Source organism: Chionomys nivalis, chromosome 8 (assembly GCF_950005125.1).
Source record: "Chionomys nivalis chromosome 8, mChiNiv1.1, whole genome shotgun sequence".
Taxonomy (NCBI): Eukaryota; Metazoa; Chordata; class Mammalia; order Rodentia; family Cricetidae; genus Chionomys; species Chionomys nivalis.
In genome coordinates, this window is record NC_080093.1 from 93,005,080 (window position 1) to 93,018,769 (window position 13,690).

The 13,690-nt window shown below is 42.4% G+C and overlaps 1 protein-coding gene across 1 annotated transcript; it reads right to left on the bottom strand.

Moving 5' to 3' along the window:
• Positions 1-3,225: 3,225 nt before the first annotated feature.
• Positions 3,226-13,690, bottom strand: LOC130879088 (olfactomedin-4-like). Its single transcript, XM_057777102.1, has 6 exons — positions 13,625-13,690; positions 11,628-11,780; positions 10,661-10,885; positions 10,304-10,469; positions 9,770-9,929; positions 3,226-3,904 (listed from the first exon to the last, which is right to left on the bottom strand). The coding sequence occupies exons 1-6, from the start codon at positions 13,688-13,690 to the stop codon at positions 3,226-3,228; spliced, it is 1,449 nt and encodes a 482-aa protein (XP_057633085.1).

Here is a 13,690-nt window from a genome sequence, read left to right on the forward strand (position 1 = left end):
TCATGTCTGGGTTCATGGCCCTGCAGTGGCCAGCATCTGTGTTGATGTGCACGGTTTTGGTAACCATTGAAGGCCATGTGGATGATCCAGGTCTGGTCATACACCTGAGTCCATGACAGGGTGCAAGGGCCATGCTGACACCAGGACCAGACCAATCTGAAAGATCTGTGCCATCCAGGGCCATGGTGACATTTGGGCCAGTGTAGGGCTATGTCTGGGTTCATGGCACTACCACAGTAAGGGCTTAGGTTGATAGCCATGGCTCTTGATACCACCAAAGGCCACACAAATATTCAGGGTCTGGGCTATCCCATGGGGTTAGATGTGGATCTGAGGGCTTGCTACAGCTAGGGTCATACAGAGATGAGTCACAAGGTGCCATGGTAACATCCAGGCTCAGGTTGCTGATGAGGACCAAGAATGGGTCCATAGTCCTATTTAGCGGGATCTGCATTAATGTCTGTGGTCTGAGGTGCCACCAAAGATCACACAAATGCCAGGGTTCTAGTATGCATCCCGTGGCAATGTTGGTATCCCAGGGCCTTGCTGCCACCAAGGCCATGCCAATCTGAGTGTCCTGCACTTGATGCCTGGGGCCATGGTGTCATTCAGGCCAGGACTGCTACTGAAGGCCATGTCTGGATCCATGTTCCTGTTATAGCTAGAGTCTATGATGATGCCCATGGCCTCCGTCACCACAGGGGTGGTAGGAACCTTGAGTGTTAAAATCAAAGGGCCGTGCTGGGCCAACTCTGCCCATCACTGACCCTGGGATAGCTGGTCCTGCCCCTTGCTGGACACTGCAGCAGGAAAACTTGTCCTGACCTCTCCCATGGGAGACCTCACTCTCTCCCAGGAGAGTGCTGACCAAGCCCCACCCCTCACCTCTCACCATGGGTGTGGGAGGGCTGGCCCCTGGCGGGTGTCAAAGAGAGCTGGCTCCACCCCTCTCCTGACAAGGATGGCCACAAGTGGCCTGGACTGACCAGCTCAGTTAGCACCCAGACCCACATCCTGGGCCTTGGGTTTGCCCACCCTAACATCTACCCAATCCATCTCCTGCTGGAGTATGTGAGGAAACTGGTCCTATGGAACAATAAATGCAGGATCTCCATGACTCGGGGCAACAACAGAATATCTGAGATGAGTTTCAGTGATGGTGGTGTGCCAGAGGCCTTGAACCAGACCAATGACTCATAACAATGAACGTTTTGAGAGTGGGGCTGATTGGACCAAAGGGTATACTGTGTGACATGATACAGGTCCTGCTACCACTAGGATGAATGAAGAGGTGATGGACAGATGGAAGAGCAAGGTGGGTTGTTTATTTGCTTTGTTTTCAATAAACTTTGGGGGGTTCTTTTGGGGGGACATGCTGCAGGGGTGAAGGGCAGATCTGGAGGCAATGTATTATGAGCAATATTGGGAATTATGACGTGAAATTCAAAAAAATAATGTTTAAAAAAACAAAGAAAGCCGGGCGGTGGTGGCGCACGCCTTTAATCCCAGCACTCGGGAGGCAGAGGTAGGCGGATCTCTGTGAGTTCGAGGCCAGCCTGGTCTACAAGAGCTAGTTCCAGGACAGGAACCAAAAGCTACGGAGAAACCCTATCTCGAAAAATCAAAAAAAAAAAAAAAAACAAAGAAAAGAAAGAGAAAGAGAGAGAGAAAGAGGAAGAAAGGGAAGGAGGGAGGGAGGGAGGAGGCAGGGAGGGAGAGAGGGAAATGAAACAAAAGTGAAGATCTTATGTGAAAAGGAAGCCACATTTTCCTATGAGGCCCAGACTGTGGAATTCTAGACTTGGGTAAGAATGTTCCCATATAGTAGGTAAAGATTATTTTCTTCTCTGAGAATTAGGGGTAGGACTGGCCATAGAGGCTGTCTTTAAGAAACCCCAAAATAGAGGTGAACAGGCTGCTCTTTACAGCACACTTTTTATTCACATAATTTACAAGTGGCTTGGTCCCTATGCCATCATAACAGACTTTCTAAACTGATTGATTTCAAGATTTTTGCTCAGTCTTAAGTGAAAACACCAGAGAGGGCAGGTATCTCTAGACCAATTGGTAGCAGTGAAAGTGGTAAACACTGCATTTCCTACAGAAAACAGTTTCTGGCAAGATTCTCAGTACCCGAGCTTCTTGGAGCTAGCATTTGATTCTTTTTCTTAGAAAGCTCATGAATTATTAGTGGCTATGTTAAGATATTTACATAAATATATAAATGTAGACTCATTACATTTACAAATTGAAAACACAAATGTTCCAAAATTCATGTTTGTGAATGTACACTCAAATACAGTGCATGCGTCCTCTATGGCCAGGAAAGCTTGGGAATCTGTGTTTATTCAGCTGCCTAGAAAGGGGATCACTGTATGGACAGATGAGGAACACAGGGAGAATTTAAACCCACACCTTCTCAGCACACTGAACAGGGGAAGGAAAGAACAAACACATGCTAGAAGACTTCCTGCAATCATACCAAGAAGTTTTTATTGGGAATGTCTCGATCCACAGTCCCAACCATATCCCATGCTACTTATCCTGACTAATTCAGTAGTTGACTTCCTAGAACAGGGTCAGGCGTGGTTGAGGGTAGTGAAGAACTTATCTTATTCTGCCTCTCTTCTCTGCAGAACCCTTTGGTGGTGTGGAAGTATGAAGGGAACTTCTGTACCCCACTCTTGATACCAGCGCCCATGGATCACTGGAATCAAATGGACTCAGCTCTACCCTTAGAATGAAAGGTCACGTGATCCTAGAATTCTAGTAACTGTCCTGCTAAGTTTAAAAGTGTGATGCTCAAATGTCAGAAAAGGACAACATTTCTCTAGCTAATTTTTTTTGGTTATTTTTTAATGCTAAGGATTGAATGATGAGTTGTTCTCCCACCCCACTGTGCTAAGCATTGAATGTAGACCCTGATGCATGCTAAACACATAATTCAGCACTCAGTTACCTTTCCAAACCCTCTCTAGCTAAGACTGTATTTTTTTTCTTAATTGAATCATTGTAGGCCATTCTTAGCACCTTAATGTGTTGATTGAGATATTGATTACATACAGAACTAAATATAATCACTGTACTTCAATCATTTAGGTAGATGATTGTTAAGAGAGGTTTCCTTCTAGAGGTGAGGAAGAAAGTATTTTTATGAGTACTCTGATCAGTCACAGAGTCTCCTGGCCTGGAGGGTTTGTTGGACCTGATATGATTGATTGAAGCTTAAGCTCCAGAAGGCCTTTTAATGGAAGAGCTTGGCAGCCTTTCCTTTACTGTCAGAAAGGTGAGATCATAATTTATTAAGAATCCGTCATTGTAAACATAGAGCTTGTGGTCCCAAGGACAGTAATTGATGCCTTGCAGTGTTTCCAACATCTTGTCTAACAGGATGCTGAGTCGGTGTTCCTGACTGGTGGCCGTGTCATAAGCATAAAAGATCTCCTCTTGATGTGTGCTTAGCGAGCGTAAAGCATAGAGCACCCCACAGGCCATGAAGGCCCCTGAAAGAGAAGGCTTGTACTGGCTAGTATACCAGGTCTGCTCAACTTCTAGGGTGCTGTCATTGAGACGACTTATTACCAGGTTACCCTTGCTCTCTTCTGTGGCATAGAGCACCCACAACCCCTTCTCGTCACCGGCAAAATCTAAGGTAGTCCAAGGCACAGCAGCATAGGAGAAGCGGTTGTTGTAGGTGGCACCAGGCAATGGACGTCGCAGCACCAGGGTGTTGGAAGAAAGGTCCACCTTGGCCATGTCTCCTGTGCCATAGTAGTTAAAGTACATGAAGTTCTTGTAGACGGTGTTGCCGCTGCCATCACCATAGCCCATCTTCCACTGCTCATAGTGCTTCAGAACCACCAGGTCACCATAGGATTTGTACAACCGGTAGTAATCAAAGTACCTAGGCCAAGAACCCCACACAGTAGAACCATTAAGTGACAGCAGCAATCAGTACTAAAGAACTATGAAAATAATAGTGGGGCATCTGTGACATAACCCCTATAATCAAGCCCTGGGAACGCAGCAGAAGTGGGGGTGGAAAGATTAAGTGTAACAGCCAAAGGACCCGGAGCAGTGCTGTGTCTTCTAGACATGATAGGAATGTCTCACCCATGAGCTCACAATAATATGGTGACCTACATAAGACCTGCACTAGATCAATAAACGTCTCAGCATAGATGTGGGAAAGGTTTAGGAGGTCTTAGCCCTAGGTGGAGAGTTACAAGCACTTCACAGCTATGTGGAGGGAAGGAGCATCTGTTTTCCTCAGGGGCAAACTCCTAACAGATTGCTCATGCCCACATGGTCAGTCCAACACACGTGTACATGTGGGAAAAACTACCTGGACTTAGACTGTGTGAGTGTGTAAGTGTGTGTGTGTGATAGTATGAGAGTGTGTATGAGTATATCTGAATGTATGTTTATGTATGCATGTGTGTCTCTGTGTGTGTAATTACAGAAGAGAGTGTGTATGAGTGTGTGTATGTGTGTGTAATTACAGAAGAAGAGGACATAAATTTTAAGGGACAATATGGGGGTAAGTCAGGGAGGGAGGATGAGCATGATGAAAATACACTGTCCTTTGCTATGAAATTCTCACACACACACAAAAATAGAACTGGGAAAGCAATTTAGAGTAAGGACTTTGGAGTCAAATGGTATTTTATTCCATCTTCTATGTATTTTATACTATGTTGAAATAGATAACCATTTTGAAAAGCAACAGCTGCAGTGTTGCTGGCCAGTGGACAGGAACAGATTTTGTAACTCAAATGAACTTAATAGATATCTTTAGAACATTATACTCGAATACAAAATCATATGCCTTCTTCTCAGCACCTCATGAGACGTTCTCTAAAACTGACCACATACTCAGTCACAAAGCAAATATCAATAGATACAAAACAATTGAAATAACCCCCTGTATCTTATTGGATCACCATCACATGTTAGAATATAACAACAGCATCAAGTGCAGAAAGCCTACAAACTCATAGAAACTGAACAACGCTCAACTGAACCACAACTGGGTCACGGAAGAAATAAAGAAAGAATCTAATCTTTCTAGAATTCAATGAAAATGAATGTACAACATACCCAAACTTATGGCACATTCTGAAAACAGGGCAAAGAAAAATTCATAGCACTAAATGCCTTCATGAATAATTTGGCAAGATCTTATACTAGTGACTTAACAGAACAGCTAAAATCTCTAGAAGAAAAACAAGCAAACTCACTCAGAACAAGTAGAAGACAGGAAATAATCAAATTGAGGGCTAAAGTCAACAAAATAAACACAAAGAAAACAATATAAAAAATCAATGAGAGAAAGAGCTGGTTCTTTAAGAAAATCAACAAGATAGACAAACCCTTATCCAAACTAATATAAAAGCAGAGAGAGAATATGTAAATTAACAAAATTAGAAATGAGAAGAGGGACAGATACAGAGGAAATCCAGAGAATCATCAGGTCATACTTCAAAAGCCTGAACTCCATAAAACTGAAAACTCTAAAAGAAATTGACAATTTTCTGGATAGGTACCACATACCAAAATTAATTCAAGACCAGATAAACAATTTAGATAGACCTATAACCCCTAAGGAAATAGAAGCAGTCATTTAAAGTTTCCGAACAACAACAACAACAACAACAAAAGCAAGCCAGGGCCAGATTGTTTCAGTGCAGAATTCTGACAAAATTTCAAAGAGCTATTATAAATATTTCTCAAATTGTTTCACACAATAGAAATGGAAGGAACAACCCAAACTTCATGAGGCTACAGTTACCCTGATACCCAAGCCACAAAAAGATTCAACAAAGAAAGAGAATTTCAGAACAATTTCGCTTATGAACATTGATGCAAAAATGCTCAGTAATATACTGGCAACACGAATCCAAGACACATTTAAAAAAAAACAAAAACAAAACCAATCATTCACCATGGTCAAGTAGGCTTCATCCCAGAAATGCAGGGATGGCTCAACATATGAAAATTTGTCAATGTAATCTACCATATAAACAAACTGAAAGAATGAAAAAACCCACATGATTATCTCATTTCGTACTGAAAAAGCTTTCCACAAAATCCAACACCCCATCATGATAAAGGTCTTGGAGAGATCAGGGATACAAGGAAAATACATAAACATAATAAACACAATTTACTGCAAGCCAACAATCAACATCAAACTAAATGAAGACAGACTCAAAGCAACCCAATAAAATCAGAAACAAAATAAAACTGTCCACTCTCCATATCTATTCAGTATAAGACTCAGAATTCTAGCCAAAGCAATAAGCAACAAAAGGAGATCAATGGGATACAAATTGGAAATGAAGAAATTGAATTTTTGCTATTTGCTGATGATATGATAGTACCCATTAGCGACCTCAAAAATTCTACCAGTAAACACCTAAAATTGATAAATACCTTCAGTAATGTGATGGGATACAAGACTAACTAAAAAAAAAAAAATAAAATAAAATCGCCATCCTATAAAAAATGATAAATGGGGTGAAAAAAGTCAGAGAAATATCACCCTTTACAATAGTCACAAGTAATAAAGAATACCTTGGGGCAACTCTAACCAAACAAGGGAAAGACCTGATAACAAGAACTTCATGTCTTTGAGGAAAGAAATTGAAGACAATATCACAAAATGGAACTATCTCCCACACTTTTGAATAGGTTGGAACAACATAATAAAAATGTCCATGTTGCCAAAAGCAATCTACAGATTCAGTGCAATCCCTATCAAAATCCTAACATAATTCTTCACAGACCTCGAACTATAATAATAAAAACAGCTTGATATTTGCATAAAAAGAAGCATGTGGATCAATGGAATCAAATTGAAGACCCTGACATTAATCCACACACCTGTGAACACCTGGTTTTTGACAAAGAAGCAAAATTGTACAATGGAAAAAAGAAAGTAGCTTTAACAAATGGTGCTGGCTTAACTGAATGTTAACATGTAGAAGAATGCAAATGGATTAATATCTATCACCATGCACAAAGCTCAAGTCCAAGTGGATTAAAGACTTCAACGAAAATTTAGTTACAATGAACCTCATACAAGAGAAACTGGGAAATAGCCTTGGATGCATTGGCACAGGAGACCACTTCCTTAATATAACACCAGTAGCACAGACACTGAGAACAACAATTAAAAAATGGGGCCTCTCAAAACTGAGAAGCTTCCATAGGGCAAAGGATATAGTAAATAAAATGACAGCATGCCGAATGGGAAAAGATCTTCAACAACCCTACATCTGACAGAGGACTGATCTCCAAATATATAAAGAACTCAAGAAACTAGACATCAAACTCCTAAATAACTCAATTTAAAAATAGGGTACAGAACTAAACTGAGACTTCTCAACAGAAGAAACTCAAATGGTCAAAAGACATTTAAGGAATTGCTCAACATCCTTAATCATTAGGGTAAGGCACATGAAAATGACTCTGAGATACCATCTCACACCTGTCTGAAAAACTTAGATAAAAACACTGATGACAGCGTAAGTTGGAGAGGATGTGGAGTAAGGGGAACACTCCTTCACTGTAGGTGGGAGTACAGACTATACAGTCACTAAGGAAATCAGTATGGCAGTTTTTCAGAAAATTGTGAATCAATCTACCTCAAGATCCAGCAATACCTCTCTTGAGCCAAAGTATGCTCAATCATACCCCAAGAACACTTTCTCTAATATGTTCATAGAAGCATTATTAATAACATCCAGAACCTGGAAACAACCTAGATGCCCCTCAGCCAAAAAGTGATTAAAGAAAATTTGATACATTTACACAGTGAAGTATTACTCATTTCCTAGGAAGATGAAATAGGTAAGATCTCCTGGGTAACCTGGAGGGAAGGGGAAGGAGTGGGGGATGAGAAGAAGAGGGAACAGGATGGTAGAGTTGGGGGAGAGACAGAGAAGGAGAACAATGAGAGAGATATCTTGATAGAGGGAGCCAATTTGGGGTTAGGGAGAAACTTATTACTAGAGAAATTACCAGGAATCCACAAAGATGACCCCCGTTAAGACTCCTTGCAAAAAAAATTGATCACCAAAACAAATAATACAATAAAAAAAATGGAGTACAGTGCTAAACAGAGAACTCTCAACAGAGGAATCTAAAAGACACTTAAGGAAATGCTAAACATGCTTAGCCATCAGAGAAATGCAAATTAAAACAATTCTGAGATTCCATCTTACAACTGAAAGAATAGCCAAGATCAAAAACACTGATGACAACGTATGCTGGACAGGTTGTGGGATAAAGGGAACACTCCTGCATTGCTGGGGGTACAGCCCTTTGGATAACAGTATGGTGATTTCTCAGAAAATTATGAAAAAAGCCTTCCTCAATACCCAGCAATACCACTTTTGGGTACATATGCAAAAGATGCTCAATCATATCACAAGGACATGTGCTCAACTATGTTCATAGGAGCATTGTTTGTCATAGCTAGAACCTGGAAACAACCTAAATGCCCCTTGACCAAAGATTGGATAAGGAAAATGCGATACATTTACACAATGGAGTACTGCACAGCAGAAAAAAAAAATAACGACATCTTGACTTTTGTAGGCAAATGGATAGAGCTAGAAAACACCATTTTGATTGAGGTAACCAAGACCCAGAAAGACAATTATCATATGTACTCACTCATAAATGGTTTTTAAACACAAAGCAAAGAAAACCAGTCTACAAATCACAATCCCGGAGAATTGTACAGACAACAATGAGTACCCTAAGAGAGACATACATGGATCTAATCTACATGGGAAATAGAAAAAGACAAGATCTCCTGAGTAAATTGGGAGCATGAGGACCTTGGGGGAGGATTGAAATGGAGGAGAGAGAGGCAGGGAAGGGAGCAGAGAAAAATGTAGAACTCAATAAAAATAAATTAAAATGAATTATTAAAAGAAGACTCTTTAGCCGGGTGGTGGTGGCGCACGCCTTTAATCCCAGCACTCGGGAGGCAGAGGCAGGCGGATCTCTGTGAGTTCGAGGCCAGTCTGGTCTAAAAGAGCTAGTTCCAGGACAGGAACCAAAAAAAGCTACAGAGAAACCCTGTCTCGAAAATATAAAAAAAAAAAAAAAAGACTCCTTACAATAGTGAAGAGGTTGCCTGAACTGGCCTTCCCCAGTAATAAGATTGATAACTATCCTAATTGTCATTATAGGACCTTCATCTAGTAACTGATGAAAAGATATGCAGAGATCCATAGCCAAGCCCTAGGCCTAGCTCCTGGAGTCCAGTCAAAAAGAGGGAAGATGGGTAATATCAGGAAAGGGGTCAAGATCATGATGGGGAAAAACCACAGAGACAGCTGACCTGAGCTAGTGGGAGCTCATGGACAGCTGGGGAATCTGCATGGGACCAAACTAGGCCCTCTGAATGTGGGTGACAGTTGTGTGGCTTGGTCTGTTTATGTGTCCCCTGGCAGTAAGATCAGAATTTATCCCTAATGCATGCTGTTGGAGCCCATTCCTTATAGTGGGTTACCTTGCTCAGTCATGATGCAGTGGGGGAGGGGCTTAGTGCTGCCTCAAATTGATCTGCCAGGATTTGTTGACTCTCCATAGGATCTCTGAGAAGTGGATCAGGTGTGTGGGGGAAGGGGAGACAGCTGTGGTTGTTATGTAAAATGAATAAAAATCTTAAAAAAAGAATCAGTGCTAGGGCTACTAAGAAAGTACATATGGGATGGACCCAGGCATATAAAGTTTGTCATCCAGGACTCACCTGCCATCAGCTCGCAGGGGAGACACCCAGTAAAGGGCAGAAACTGGGTTGGGTGCTGAGTCTCGGCCCCAGGTACCTACTTTGTATGATAAACCCCTCCAGTTGAGCTTCAGCACAATGGGTCTGCTCACTTTCTGTAGGCCTCCATGAGTGCAGGAACCTAAAGGGCAACGCAAGCGAGATATGAGCTAGCTACAAAGCATATAACCCACAGAATGCAGAGGTTGGAGTGTAACCAGTATATGTGTGCATGAGAACATGCTCATGTAACTGCATGCATAATCATATAAATAGACTGATTTTGCATGGATAGAGATGAATGCATTTGCCTGACTATCAGATGTATAAATGGCTGCATATGTGGATATGTCCATGAGAAGATACCAGTCTTGGTACAATCAGGAAACTGAAGACTTATTCCTTATCAAGACCTTTACTGGCCTCCCAATCGTCCCTCAGGCTACTATAGCAATCACGCATTTGTCCCAGTCAATGGAGAAACAAAATCTTGGGGAATTCAGTCTGTGAACTCACCCGGAGCCAGGGGTGGACCAGGGTATCTGGAAGACTGTTCCTGTTCCTTCTCCCTCTCACACTCACTTAGTCGGCCCTCAAGGACGTCCACCTCCTCTTGGAGAGCACGAAAGCTTCGAAAGTCAGCGTCAGCCAGAAGCTTCAGGCTCAGACTGGCATTAGCAACCTGAGGGAATGAGATCCCAGGAATGTGGGTCACAGGTGTCCTCAAGCTCAACTCGCACTCTCCATTTTCTGGGTTCGGCGTCTTCTCCAGAAAGAAGAGGTTTGGGGAAGTGTCTATGATAGGTAACCAGTTAAGAAAGGAGGCTGTGAGAGGAAGGGGAAAACGGGGAGCACTTTGATCCATTTACACACCTGGTTCCCAAGTTGGTGGAGGAGCTCCCAGGCTCCGCTGACACCTGCGTTGGCCTGATGCTGGGCTATCAACTCCTGTGCACGTTCCAGTTCTAGGCGTAGCAGGTTGAAAGCTGGGTTGTCATATTGGGACCCAGTGACACCAGGATTCCTGGACTCCAGCGTGTGACTCACTTCCAAAGTCTGATTGTCTTGGTCTTCAGTGGGAGGTGCATACTCCTTGGCCTGGGCATGAAGGACAGGTATATTGTTCCTCCAAATGTCAAGGAGCCTGACTCTTCTCATCCATTTACATCTACCTTTTGTCTATCACTTTATTTAACAGTAGTAATAACCCAACTTCCTACTTGAGAACACTCAGGTCCCTGTTTTTCTGAAGGAAAAAAAATACCGCCTATACTATTCATAGAAGCTTTAGAGCCACCCACCCCTTAGGACTAGCACAAAAGATAAACAATACCAGCTTCTAGTCTGGCCATATATCATGAAGCTTCCCCGGGAGTTCAGCAAATAAGGTTTGCTAGACCATTAGCAACACTGGACTACAGATATAGTATTTCTACTCCCTTGTCCTTATTATAGGCTCAGTGCCAAGGTTTCCAGACCAACCCTTCCACTTGGCACATCTAGTTCAGTTCATTATGGCAAATCTGTTCTCTGCTCCTCCACATTGATCATCATGTGTTCAACCCTTTGATTAGACTATATGCATGTCTGTGTTTCCTTCGTCTTGTTTTTCAATGGATCTACAACCACTATTTTATCTATCAATGTAAGAAGCTCCTATAAACATTAAGAGCCATGCTTTACTAAGGGAAACATTAAGAATAGTATCAAATTTCCCTTTCTTTCCCTTTCTTCCTTAGGTTTGATCTCAAATCCAGGGAATCATTGCCATGGAGTCCTGGCTAAACTGAAGTCAGTAAAAGATGGTCTTGCAAGCGCCCCATCTCCAGCACTCACTCACCCTGGACAGCTGTTGTTCATACTTGTCAATGAGATCCTGTAGTGTATTCTGTAGCTGTTCCAGCTGCTGTAGGAATATCGAGTTGTTGGGCAGATGGACCACACACTGGAAAGTGCCACTCTCATCCGTGGAATTTAATGCATTATTCACCAACTGCAAAATCAGGGTCAAAGTCACACTGAGGGCAACGAAGCACACTGGATCACTATAGGCTATTTGCAAATCAAGGCAAAATGAGAGTCCAGCACTCTTCTGGGGTGGTGGGGAACACAGTGAATCTTACTGGCTGCTGAGGGATCCCTGTGTTGGGAGTTTGAGTTACTTTAATTTGCCATCAATGAAGCTTCAGGCCCCTCCTAACTTCCATTAGTTGACCACTCACTCTTACCCTGAATCATGTACTGAGTGCATGTAGTGATATTTCATTTGTATTTTAATAAATAAAGCTGGCCTGAAAATCAGAGAGTAAAACAGGTGCACTGATCAGCCTCACAGACCAGGCTGGCTTTGAACTCTTGACAGGCAGTGGTGGCGAGGGCCTTTAATCCCAGCACTCAGGATCTGTGTGAGTTCAAGGCCAGCCTGGTCTGTAGGGCTGGCCAGTGGGGCTGTTTTACTCTCTGCCCTTCAGGCAAGTTTTATTTCTTAAAATACAAATGAAATATCTCTACTATAAGTGCAGAAAGCTACACTCCACAGTTTCTCTATCTGGTTTTCAGAAAAAACACTGAGGCAGGCTTAAGGAGCTTCAGTTGTCAACAAAGACCTCTACAACCCCTACAACAAAGATCTCAACAATCTCAGGCTCTCCTGAAGGAAGCATGTAGAGAGAGTTCATAATCATCAAGAGAAGCAGCAGTGGAGTCCACATCTGGATCCAGAGCTAACACTCACAAGAACATAGCATGAGGTGAGTGGGGATCCAGGAATTGCAGTTGAAAAACACAAGGGTCTGAGATGAAAAGAATTTTATAAAATCATGTAACTAATAACAAGGCTGGGAACGTCTCCAAAGTTTGGCATTTATTCTAAATCTTATACTCTTATGTCAAAGGCATCTACACAGCTCTAAACTATGATGGAATGGGTCAGCACAAGCCCGAAGGTGAAGGCAGAAAGGAGCTCCCTTGTCTCAGTGAACCAGAACAAGAGTGGTGCAACTCTAAGCCTAAGAGACTCATAAGTTGAATTCTTCTTACCCTTGCATAACATGGCTTGCTCACAGCCAGTTCAAATCCACTGATTCTAGAGCTACATTTTCTATTTCCCCTCATATTGCATATGTAATCTCTCTGTGTCCCAGTACCTTCACATGGGTAGTAGTAGAAATTGTGGCATTTCCCCTATTGTTTTACTTCAAGGTTGGAAAGTAGATGGACAGAGAGAGAGACGGATAGATAAGATAGACAGCTAGAGAGAGCACTTGAGATAGCGCCTGCCTGTTGAGAGTTGCTTAGATGTGCTATTGTAGTTGATTAGTTCTTTCTCCATTTCATTATGAAGCTGAATAAGCTAGCACTATCTTAGAAATTCCTTCTAAATTTTAGACTGTGACCATGGTACCAATTGGGGTTTAAATATGATCCCTGTACTTCTCTGAGAAGCTTTACCTCCCCTGTATTTTTTTGAGCTCTAATACACATAGCTTACACTGGCTATGCCTTCAACCTAATAAAGCCCCTTAATCTATAATGCCCTGGGCTGACCATCCCATCCTCACCACCAGCATCTTTATCACAGGAAGAGTATGCATGTGGTGGTAAAATGCCAGGACTTGTAACATCAGAATATACAGCTCTCCCCCACTTCCTCTCATCTTATGCCCATACTATCCACAGATATCCAATCAACAAAATGGCATCCCATCCATCATCATCTCTCTTCCAGTTTTCTCTATCTTCACTCTTGCCACAAACCCAGGAATGAGAACGGAAAAAAGCGGCCAGCCCAAAACAGAACTATCTCTCCTACATGATACCTTCACCCTTTGCCTGTACCTGAGGCTGTCCTGGAAGCGCCAGGAGCAGCAGAAAAGAGGCCAAAAGAGCTAGGTCAGAGTGCAT

Excerpts from the sequence above, each read along its gene's own strand:
- LOC130879088 (XM_057777102.1), bottom strand. The coding sequence starts at position 13,690 with ATGCACTCTGACCTAGCTCTTTTGGCCTCTTTTCTGCTGCTCCTGGCG. Across the intron at positions 10,886-11,627 it reads ATGAACAACAGCTGTCCAGG|GCCAAGGAGTATGCACCTCC; the intron begins GTGAGTGAGTGC and ends CTTCATGCCCAG. Across the intron at positions 10,470-10,660 it reads TCCACCAACTTGGGAACCAG|GTTGCTAATGCCAGTCTGAG; the intron begins GTGTGTAAATGG and ends TCATTCCCTCAG.